General features: G+C 59.4%; 1 protein-coding gene across 1 annotated transcript; it reads left to right on the top strand.

Moving 5' to 3' along the window:
- Positions 1-5967: 5967 nt before the first annotated feature.
- Positions 5968-9816, top strand: LOC128154221 (sperm-associated antigen 4 protein-like). The gene is made up of 8 exons (XM_052814485.1): positions 5968-5973; positions 6175-6215; positions 6471-6567; positions 7280-7373; positions 7931-8043; positions 8703-8870; positions 9231-9320; positions 9565-9816. The coding sequence occupies exons 1-8, from the start codon at positions 5968-5970 to the stop codon at positions 9814-9816; spliced, it is 861 nt and encodes a 286-aa protein (XP_052670445.1).
- The last annotated feature ends 1805 nt before the right edge of the window (positions 9817-11621 follow it).

Genomic DNA, 11621 nt, shown 5'->3' with positions numbered 1-11621 from the left:
CCCTCGGTCTGCGGTTATACAAAGACCGACAAAGTGGTTAAAGATTATAAATTCAGCGAGGGTCACATTTTACTATGCGACTCTAGCATTGTTTTATATTGACACGAATCAGGTGAACACATTTCACAAAGTATAAACCTGATAATTAGAATAGGTACAGCTGACATATTTTCCAGGATGTTCCTTCTTCAAGGATAGCCAACTCCTCATGAGAAGTTCTCTAACTCATGGCTTCTAACAACCTCAGGGACGGTCACCCTGATCCTAGACATTGTGCACCTATTTGGTTTTCTTAGTGTGTGCGACATCTAACTTCACTAAATTCTTCATCAATTTTTAACCCTCTACTTGCGTAGATAACATTGGGACAGCTCTTCGGGGCTCCCCGGGCCGGGGGTTGGCAGCTCCTCCCTCACTTTCCCGACAGCGGGGCCGGAGGAGCAGACGGAACGGTTTGGCCTAGCACCTTCCCGGCATCCGGGCTGTTGGTTTGTCGGTGAACCCGTCGTTTCTGTAAAACGGGTGTGGGGAGCCTGTCTGACTGGCCTGTCGGAAAGCCCATTCCTCAGCCCATGAACGTCCCCGTTCTAGATCTCGCCACTCTCTGTCGGGGGTCCTTTTGTGTCACATTGATAAGTGTCGACGGGGAATTTTCGAGCGTTTTGCCCCGTGTTATTCTGACCTCCCCGTGGCATTTGGACGACCCTGACCTGTCGCTCCTTTTGACGGATCACCGTCTCTGGGGCTCCCAGAAAGGCTGTCCAGTTCTGCAGCCCTTGAGGTGTTCCCGTCGTGGGCTCCACCCAGGTTAGGGTTGGGTTGCATAAGGTTAGGCTCTTTGGTCCCCCAGGCGCTGCAACACTTTGGTTTTCCCTCCCGCTGTTGCTACTGGGGACATCGTGTCCGGGGGTGTGGCGCCTTCTCCATTACGGACATCCCGGGCAGCCAGTCTCGCTGTCCACTCGGAAAGCTCGTCCAAAGGATTGCAGGGATGGGGAGGGTTAGCAGCCCACGTTCCTGGCGGCTGTCTAACAGCATGTAGTATTGGGAGGGCGTCAGGGTAGCGGGAGCATTCCCTGGGTGTTGTCGGAGGATCCCAAGGGGTTCCTGAGAGGTGGGGCTGGTGGGTGGGCGTGCCAGGGTGCTATTGTGATGCCTTGAATGAAGGCTGGAGCTGAAAGACTCCATTGTATTTTGTAGCGCTTTTAATTTGTGCTTGCTTGAGCGACTTTGAAGCTTTTGGTATGTAAGAAAACCTTGAGGTTTGTTAACAGTATGCACAAATAGATGAGAAGCCTTAAGTTCTGCTGAGCTTTGTGATTAAAACCTGCCAGGGCCAGCTAACTAGGAAGAAGAGATGAACCACCCCTGAGATGACCCGCACTGCGCGTGCCTTAAGAGAGAGTTCAATTAGCGGACACCAAGAAAATGACCACCAGAGGGTTTCAAAGACCCCAAAAGACCACCGACCCATTTAATAGCGCATGCCCCAAAGGGCGGACACTATGTAAATAATTTCTGGGAAATTACATGAATAGGTACAACAGTTTGGGGAAATGTAATGAATATGTATATATTAGAACAATATAAGCTTTGCTTGCTGTGGGTAACGGTATGCACGCAAGGAGGAGCTATGCCCCGTGCATCCAGCGCTGCAATAAAGAATGCCTGCTTTCTAAGACTCCAAAACTGAGCCTTAGAGAGTTTCTTCGACCGGCTTTTTCGGTAGCAATTGTAGTTGTCACGTGAGGTTAGTAGGGTTGCTGGGTCATCCCAGAGAAGCCACTGGGGTCTCTAGGTCAGCCCAGAGGAGCTGTTGTGCATCTTGTTGAGGAGAAGGGGGCACGGTGGCCCTGGGCAGTTGCCCACAGGCCACCGTGGGAGGCGGAGTCCCCCCGTGTCAATGTGGAGCCTGAGGGGCCCAGCCCCAGGCGGGATGCTGCCATCGCTGCCCGATCCCACAGGAACCCCCTTCCAGAGCTGGACAAGGGAAGCCCGTTCCTACCCAGAGGATCACACCCAAATACCGCCCAACTGCCCGAGTGCGAGAGCCGCCCAGCCTGCCGCAAGGCCCCCAGGCGCCCTTTGCTGCCAGGGCCCTCCTGCCATCAATGGCACTGGCAGCTCTGCTGCCTGGACGGCCCACTGCACGGGGGCGGCCCAGGGGTCCGGGCAGGCCTGGGCTGCCCATGGGGAAACGGGCACCTCGTGCTCCCCTGCAAAAGCGGGTGGCATGGCTGGGTAAGCTGCAGCCCCGCACCGCCCCAGCGCAGCTTGGGCCTGCACCGGCGTGGGACTCCCACCGGCCAGTGAGGGGGGACATGGCGGGGCTGTGCTCCATGCGCCCTGTGTCCCCGTGCTGCCATGCTGGGACCCTGGTACAGGCCGCGCTGCCCAGTGGTCCCAGCGCAGCCCGTGGCCCTGCGCAGGGACCCTCCTGGGCCCTCGTGAGACAAGGAAGGAGCCCACTCCTATTTCAAACGAGGGAAGTCAAGCCAGAATCAGCAAGGGCGAGAAACAAAACGGTCCTTGTTAACCAAGACGTACCGCTGGGCCCCTGACAGCACATCTGGGCTATTGGGTTTTTCTCCTTGGCGCACGAAACGGTTGCAAGGGGAGAAACGCCGCCGGAAGCATGGGGCGAGAGCAAAGTCCCCTTTCCAGCGCCCTTTCTGGTTACCCGAGGATGCCCGGGAGAGCTGGAACCCTCCCCGGCAGGCCAGGCCAGGCCAGGCAGCCAGACCCGGCAGGGGAGCGTGGCAGGGTTCGGGGGGGCCCACAGGCATGGGCTCCCACCGCCCAGGAGGGCCGCAGCCGTCTTGCCCCAGGGGAGACCACGGGGTCTCCCTGCCCTGCTCAGCCCTGGGGAGCCCCATTGTGACGTCAGAGCCACTGCCACTGTGAGGTCAGAGCTGGCCGCCCACACAGCCCTGTGGCGGGCCAGGAAGGATCCCACAGCTGCCGTGTGGCTGTTGCCCTGGGCAGGCGCACTCCTGCTGGGGGGCAGCGTGGGGCTGCTGCCACCGGCGCTGGTTTTGCCCGGACAGGCCGCACTGCTGGGGCTGAGGAGGAGGAAGAGCTGAGCGGGGAGCCTGCCTTTGCCCAGGGATGGCGAGGAGAAAGGCCCCCCAGAGAAGACGCCAAGGGGCCTCCGAAGGCTCCTTGGGGAATGAGGCCGACCAACAGCCGGCAGGAGAGGCAGCGGGGCCGAGCCGCTGCCAGACGAGTAGGTACGAAGTGGGCTGCTCCTGCCCGGGGCTTCAGGTTAGGGTGGTAGCACGGACGTGGCCTAGCACGGTCAGTGGGGAAGCATGGGGAAGCCGACAGAGGTTTTCTGAAGAGCCCCGTGGCTTGCAAAGCCCCCCTTCTGTGGGGATGGGTCTGGGCTGAAAGCCCGGCTCGCTCTCCCGGCCAAAAGCCAGGGTGCGGCAGGGGCTTTTGGGGAGGCGGTAGCCTCGTGCTGCAGGGGTCGGAGCGCAGCCCTGCTAGCAGCACAGGGAGATTTTGCTGCGCGGGGGGGGCCAAGCCCCTGGGACCTGAGACTGGCCCCCTCGGGACGCTGAGGCACAGTCCTGCCTGGCTGAGGGGGGCAGCTGTGCAGAGAGGAGAGGGGCTGGGAGACCGGCAGTGCCCAGGGAAGAAGTGGGGGGCCGCAGTGGGGGACAGCAGCCTGTGCCCCCTCCCCGAACGGCCACTGAGAGGTGCCTGCCAAGGGGCGGGTTAGTGCCAGGGCCCAGGGAGCAGGGAGGGACGGGGTGGGAATCGGGCTGTGCTGCCGGGTCGGCTTCCCAAGGCGGGGGACTGCCGCTGCCAGCTTGCTTCCTCTTCTCCCGCTGCAGGCCTGTAAAGCAAAGGATGGGGAAAGGAGAGGAGGGGACCCCTAGAAGCAGCCCAGCTGTGCTGCCCTCTCTCGCTGCTGCTGGGACGGCCCGTCCTCTGGCAAGGGCCTCCGCTCAGGCTACTCCTGAGCCCACCTCGGCTCCCGTGGCGTGGGGACGGTGGGCAACCGGCATTTGTCTTTTTCCTCCCACAGTAACCTCTGCATAGAGATGGAGGTGCTGACCCTGCCTTCGATGCCAGCTGCCGGCTCAGCCATTCAAGGGCCTGCCAAGTGGCGCGACAAGGCCACAGAAATTGCAAGTAAGCTCAGCACTGCTGCTTGCCGCGAAGTCCTCTGGGGTGAACTTGGAGAGCTGCAGTGTGCCAGAGCTCTGGCCAGATGTCACAAGTGGCAGGAGAAGTGCAGGCTGCCCTGCTGCTCTTTGCCCCAGGGAGGGAGTGGGTAGGACTCGGTGCCCGCCTCCCCACAGGGAGCTGCAACACGTGTGGCTGGGCATCCTAGTGAAGAGACCTCAAGAGACAGGCCTAACTTTTGTCTGGTTTCTTTGCCCAGGGACGGCCTTCAGCCTTGCTTGCCAGCCGGCAGGTGCCCTTGTCTCCCTGTGGAGACACGTGCTGAGCACACGCGTCTTCGCCGTGTACGTACTACATGTTTCTGCTGTGGACGGGGGGAGAAAGGGGATGTCTGAGGGTCAGTGCAAGCCAAGGGGAGGGTCAGTGCAAGGCAAGGGGAGGGCAGAGGGTGTTGCCCAGCCAGCAGCTGGGGCTCCCACTCGGGCGCTGCTCGTGCTGTGGCCAAGAGCAAAGCCCCTCGGCAGTCTCACTCCCACGCATTTGCTGGAGCCCCAAACTTTGGCTGCGGTAGGACAAACTGCCACGTAGCCGGACGCTCGGGTGCGGAGCCAAGCCTCTGCAGGGAAGGGTTTTCCCCAGCTCCAGCAAGAGACCGTGTGGGTCGGGGAGGGCTCTGGGAGGAAAGCCAGACAAGGCTCCTGTGCTTCCCCGCTGTGCGGCAAAACAGCCCTGAGAGAGATCGGTGTGATCGCAAGTGAGAACAGGCGTGCTTTCTCAGCCAAAGAGAGAGCGGGGTCCACACCAGAAAGACTGCTGAGAAGCTGAAAAGCAGGTCTTCATTTGCTCGACCTCTTTACCTCCCGGGATCATTTGCATTCCCTTTCGGAAGGTGCTCCTGGAGCCCGCCCTTTGGGGAAGATCTGCCGGCAGTGTTGAACGGTGTGGACAGAAATCGTGTTCCTCCTGGGCGCTGCTCTGTCAGCTCTCCTGTCAGCAGCAGGCTTCCAGAACGGTGGCTTTTTGGCCTGAAAAGGGAAATCTACCTGTGCAGGGGCTCGCCCGAGACTTGGGTCATTGACAGCCACAGGACTCCCTCTTTTCCAGGCAAAAGATGGCCCTACAGAAGAGGTTCTTGAAAGTTGTCATCTTGTTGCTCCCAGTGGCTCTTGGTGAGTTCCCATGGGCAAACACCCGAGAGCGACAGCCTGGCTGTGCTGGATGCCAGCTTTCAGCTGGCCAGCTTTCCTTTTGGGCCAGTATGGGCGGAAACTCCCGTGGCCCAAGTGCTTCGTGAGTATGTCCTTGACTGGGACCGGCTTTCGGACTACCAGGAAGACTGGCAGTCTCCCAGCCGTGCTGCTGCTCTGGCCGCTGGTCCGAATGGCTTGCTTAGTCTGCAAGTCTGCGAGAGAAGGGTGTAGGTTTCCAAGCCCAAACTGGGGATTCCCAGAGGGGAGGGGCCATGCAGGGGGGCCGACGGAGAGGTACCTCTCCTAGCCCATGCAGCCTGGTCTTGGTGCTCGCTGAAGCAGTGAGGGGAGATGGGGAATAGCTCTGGGGCACCGAGCACACCTGAAGATCACGCCTGCGCAGTGCCCTCAAGCCTGGGCTGATGACCCCCAGTCAGAGGCGCGTCCTCTCTCTGCACCCCACGTTCCCCACCTCCTCAGCTAACCTGCTGCCCCACCCCCCAAGGCAACAGGGAGGAGACAAGGGGACTGCAGGGATCGCTGGCAACCCTAGTCAGATAACCGTCTCTTGGTGATGTGAATTGCAGCTGGCGTTTACTGCAGGACCTCACTGCCACTGTGGACCATGCGGGCCAAGGGACTGATGGAGGTCGGTGACTCTTGTGGGACGGGCACCTCCTGCAAGGGAGCGTTGCTGACAGTGGCTGGATAAATCACGGGCTCTTCTGCTTCCATGCAGGGTGACCCAAAGAAGCAGCAGCTTGTGCCGTGTCTTCCTAGGGAAGCCTCTCCTGGGAAGCCCCGGCAGCTCTGGTAGTGGATGCTCTAACGGAGCGTTTTTCCCTTTCAGGAGCTGACGTGTGAGTCTGCAGCAGAATGGAAGATGCAGCGGTAAGAGATGTTGCCTGAGCTGGAACTGGCTCTGTGCAGAAGCGTCAGCCGACCTCGTGCTAGCTGCACTCATTTTCCTAACAGCCAGGGCTCCCGTGCTTCCCCCCTGCCTTTGCCTTTTGCTCAACCTGGTGCAGAAGGGAAGCACTCGCAAAGCAGGGAAAGCACCTGTGTCTCTCCTCCTTGCTGAGCTCAGACACCCCCCCAGAGGGGATGGGCTGCTCTCTGACAAGATCTGCTTTCTTGTTCCTGCAGGCACTTGTGCGCTTTGTTGGCGGAGCAAAACCAGAAGATGCAGCTTCTTCTGGAGGAGGTGGCTCAACTGAGGGCGGAGATCAGCAGTGCCAAGAAGGTGAGCCTGCGTTTTGGGGAAGGAGGCTTGGCTGGGCAGAACCCCCCGAGAAGGTACTCCGTGGGGTTGTTGGTGGGGTCGGACTGCTGACTGCAGCAACCCAGCCTTTACCCCAGGGGCTTTGCTGGGTGAGCTTCTGCACTGCACAGGCCCTTCTCCAGCCCCAGTCTAACCGGGCCGCTTCAGGCAGCGGAGAACTCCCGACAGCCTTCCCTTGGCACACCATTGCCTCTGGCTGCTCTGGCCGGGCCCCTTCAGGCAGCGGAGAACTCCCGACAGCCTTCCCTTGGCACACCATTGCCTCTGGCTGCTCTGGCCGGGCCCCTTCAGGCAGCGGAGAACTCCCGACAGCCTTCCCTTGGCACAGCATTGCCTCTGGCTGCTCTGGCCGGGCCCCTGAGGCAGTGGTGAGACCCAGGCACGCTCACGGGGCCAGCCATCGCTTGCAGGGCCTGAGCCCGGCTCCCGGCTGACCTGGAGAGCGTGGAGGGTGGGGACGAGGGTGTGGGGACCCTCGTCAACCCACCTCGGGGCCACGGCCACAGATACTGTTCCTCAGTCCTCGCGGCTCATGTCAGCAGCAGAGAGTCTTGCATCTCCGTGGACAAGGCTTGCCTTGCATTTCTGACGCTGACCCTTTGCCTCCGCGGGCGCTAGTAGCCACGCTGAACTGCCCGCTGATGCGGTCCTTTTCTGTGTTCCTTTATGGCAGCGTTCCCAGGAAGGTCAGGAAGTGAACCAGGCAGCGTCCAAGACGGCTTTGGAAGTCTATGTCGAGATGTCTGACTGGGCCCTGAAAAGCTCTGGTATGGACACAAGCAGCCCAGTCTCCTTGCCCTGCGCTTGTCTGTAGCGCTCCCCAGAGGAGCCTGTGCTCCAGGCGCTGCTCTCCAAAGTGGGGGAGCTTCAACGCTTCACGGGGTCCAAGAGCAAAGCTGTGGCAGAGTGGGTCTCTCAGACTCCCTCCCAGTCCTGCCCTCGGCCTCCGCACGCGTGCCTCTGGTGCTGCCCTGGCACGCGTTCCTGTGCTGATGGAGGGGCTCTCTTCCTCTCCCCTGCATTTGAAAAGGGAATGGCTGGGCCGTCCTTTGCTGCCCACGCAGCAAGCCCTCAGCTTTGGTCTGCTGTCATTCACACGGGCACCTGCTGTCTCCCAGACCCCTCAGACCTTCTCCTCGTGGCACTGTGAGAGAAGAAGTCACCAGGCACGTGGATGCCGTCGTTCCCCTGCGCAGCTGGGCACCCCCACCAGCGTGGTGACTGACAGACGTGGAGCTGGCCGGCGGCGGCACAAATAGTGTCTGAGCACCAAGTCCTCCTCGTCTGTGGCCTCTTGCAGTCACCTGCTCTCCCTTCCTTACAGGTGCCACCATCGACATGCAGAGAACTTCTGAGACCTACAACTGCAAAGAGAATTGGGGCTGCAGGGTTTTATGGTTCTTTCGCCCTGCCAACCCTCCTGATACTATCTTGCAGGTATCGTAGCAGAAATCATCAGTGCTGGTTTCCTTCCTTTTCCCTTCCTTCCTCCCTTCCTCCCTTCCTTCCTTCCTTCCTTCCTTCCTTCCTGTGAAGTTGGGGACCAACCTCAGGGGCTTTCCCCTCAGTCCAGTGGTACTGCTCAAGCTCAGCGTGTTGATCAGGTTCCTGAAACCAAAGCTCAAACACAGGGCTGGGCTTGCTAGAAAGAAATCAGTGGTTCCCCTCAGGAGGGGAACAGAGCTGAACTGAGCTGAACTGCTGCATCTCACCCATAGTCCTCTGCCACAGCTGAGTGAAAGAGCTTCTCCCTGGTGACCCCGTTTCCACACTCATCCCTAACAGCGCCTTTTCAGGGGTGGGAGGCGGGAGGTGGGGGGTGCCCTGCAGAGCCACTGGGCAGAGACATGTTTCTGCTCGGCCCTGACTAGGATGGTTTCCTAAGCGGTATTCTCCTCTGCGCCATAATACTGAGAGCCCCCTTTGTCAGGCAGGGAAGAAGGCCTCCTGCCTTTGTCCATTTCCTCACAGGCGCCTCACTTTCGAGCTGAAATAGACCCCACAGACGCACCGGTGCCTAAGCTTCAAGCTACGTGGGCAGCTGTGTTGGCCCCAACACTCTCTCACCCTTCATCGCTCTCGCGTTCTGGTTGCAGCCGGATCTTTCCCCAGGAGACTGCTGGCCTTTACAAGGGCCTCAGGGCCAGGTGGTCATCAGGTTGCCAGCACGAGTCCACCTGACCGCCGTCACGATGCAGCACATCTACAAAGAGGTCTCTCCATCTGGGACCGTCACCAGCGCGCCCAGAGACGTCTCTGTCTTTGTAAGTCTCTGCTGGGCGCTTCTGGTGGGGATCTGGCCCCGGGGAAAAGCCATGACCGGGTCTTGCTTGCTTGTGTGCATCCGCGGAGCTTTGTGTCCTGCTCTCTCCTGAGCACTGCAGTGCCCCAGCGGGATACTTCAAAGGCTCTAGAGGTTTCATCCCTCTTAAGACTTGTTCTGGCCAAGCACCTGGGGGTTCTTGACCAAAACTCAAGGCAGAGACTGAGCTGCGCCCTAACCAGTGCTAGACTACTGCTAGAGCCGCAGGAGAGGCTGGGCAGATAACAGGGCCGATCCAGCGCGTACGTTCCCTCTTTGTCGGGATGAGTCTGAGCTGCTCTCCTTGTGCTTTGCCCCCGAGGGAGTGGATGCGGACGGAGAAGAGGAAACTCTCCTTGGGACGTTCACGTACAACGTGGAAAAAGAGGCCACTCAGACCTTCCCTCTGAAGGTAGGGTCCAGGCACGGGGACAAGAGCAAAACAGGTTTGCCTGCAAGTCCATGGCAGGAAGAGAGTGAATGCTTTCTCCCTGGGCAGAGGGGCCCGGACCACCGCTGAGAGAGACCCGGCGGGGTTGGGAGGGCTGAGTAGCACGCGGTGGTGGCAGCAAAAGGATAGCAAGGGCAGGGCAGGGCCAGGCCCGTGGGAGCACGAGTCCTGAGAGATCCCTGGCTGCACCCACTGCCTTCAGCAGAGCCAGCTGCACACGCGGCCACTCCACCCAAGCAACGGCTTTGTGCCGTGGAGAAATGGACGCCTGGCGGCGAAAGCCGTCGGGCAGCACCGCCGCTCCATCCTGTGGCCTGCTGGCAGGCTGGACAGTGTCCTCTCCTCCCAGCATAGCATGCCCCTTCTCTCCCGGTGCTCTCACGCCTGCCGGGAGGAAAGCAGGCAGAGCAGACAGCGGGAGCTTGGTGGCCTTGCATGCCGGCTGCCCCCTGCATAGGAGCACCTCCCCGGCCTCTCTGTCAGCACAGAGCAAGCAGCAGAGGGAAGGGGCAGAGGGAAGGGAGACGCAGCCCCAGCCGGGCCGGCATGCAGAGGATGCCAGCCAGGTGCCTTCCCCCTCCCCGTCTCCCCAGCCTGCCCAGCAGCCCCGGTGCCAGCAGCGAGCCTCACATTTCCACAGCCGCTTCCAAGAGCTTCCTCCTGAGCAGGAGCAGGGCTGGCAGGGGGAGATACGTTGGTTGCATTGTCGCTCTTAACGTCCCCGTTTCCTTTTCCCTCTTTTCTTCGCAGGACGCACCGCTTCCCAGAGCCTTTTCATATATCAAACTTCTCGTGAAGAGCAACTGGGGAAACCCAGCGTACACCTGCATTTATCGAGTGCAGGTTCACGGGAAGATGGCAAACTAGAAAGCCTCAGCCGCAACCCAAGAAGAAAAAGCAAGACAGACGTAAAAAAGCGAAGAAAAACGGGGGCGGGGGGGAAATAAAACAAAAGAAGAAGATGTGGCAATTGAGATCGGCGTAGAAGACCTGTCTCCAAAGTGGGGTGCGCAAGAAGGTCCATTGGGGGGCGGGCGGGAGTGTGTGGAAAAGGTCAGAACGTGATTGTTTCCTAAAACAGAGGGCGATATTAAGCATTCCTAAGACTTAACCTAGCGAGGAGGCTCCGCAAGGAGCACCAGCCTCGGGCAGGCAGAAGGACCCGGCTTCCGTTACGAGCAGGGAGACTGCCACCCGCCCCCAGAGCCGGCTCTGCAGGAGCTCTCCCAGGAGCCCGCCCACCCTCGTCCGGGCTTCTCGGCCAATGGCGCCCGCCAGGCGGTGACAGGCAGGGCCCCCCGCCAGCCACTGCAGAGCCCTTCTCTGGCCCCGCCCCACCCCGCCCCGCCCCGGCCCCGCTGGCGTTGCAACTGGGCAGCCTGCAGGCGCGGGTTGCGGGCCGAGCCCCGAGCCTCGAGCCTTGGTGTCGTCCCCAAAGGGGGTGTCGGTACGCGGTGTGCAATGAGCCAGTCTCACGCACAGAGACGAGATATTGTTGATTACAAAGCTGTGCAAGTTTGGGTGCTAGGTGGTAGCTCCACAAAGCTAGCACGCCTGGGGATTCTCCAGAGTTCCTTTTATATACATCCTTATCAGTTGGTAGGTTTCCTCAGACTGCCCTCTAATGCCCATCGGTTAGTAAGTTGCATATGGTTACACAATCTTTACTCTTACCACGCGTGCTCTGTGAGTAAGGGTCTCCGCCTGGGCCGGGGTCTCCTGCCCAGTGGGTGTCATTTTCAGCATTACAATGAGGGTAGTTTGCTTAAGGATCCAGTTTAGCTGACTATCCAAAACGAAGTATGTGATAAATGATTTAGTCCCAAACCGGATTTTAATTAAAGTTTACAATTTATTAAATGAATAAAGGCAAGCAAACAGCGCTGGGCGCGCCGGGAGCCTCTGCTCTACCAAGACGCGTGCTGTGAAAAACAACACAGCTTCTTTTACAGTCTAGCATTAGTTACATATTCATAATAGGCGTGTTCTCCCTAAAAAACTTTCCACCTCCTGGCTGCGCAGGTGCAGTAGTTCTTTTTGTATCTTTTCAAACTCTCCCCAGCAACCAGGGGGTCCTCCAGGCAATGCATCTCCGACCAGGCTCCCCCACTGCTCAGGCACAACAGCAGACATCTTGTGTAACAGACACCCTGCACAATACCAGCTGTGGCTACCAAAACCCAAACAAGTTCAACAGCAAGACATAAGAGACACTTCCCTTTTAACAAATGCATATAACAAATTGCTTATACACAGTTATCT

The sequence above is a fragment of the Harpia harpyja genome, chromosome 19, assembly GCF_026419915.1.
Source record: "Harpia harpyja isolate bHarHar1 chromosome 19, bHarHar1 primary haplotype, whole genome shotgun sequence".
Lineage (NCBI taxonomy): Eukaryota > Metazoa > Chordata > Aves > Accipitriformes > Accipitridae > Harpia > Harpia harpyja.
Note: the sequence above shows the minus strand (reverse complement) of the source record. Positions and strands in the feature narration are given on the sequence as shown.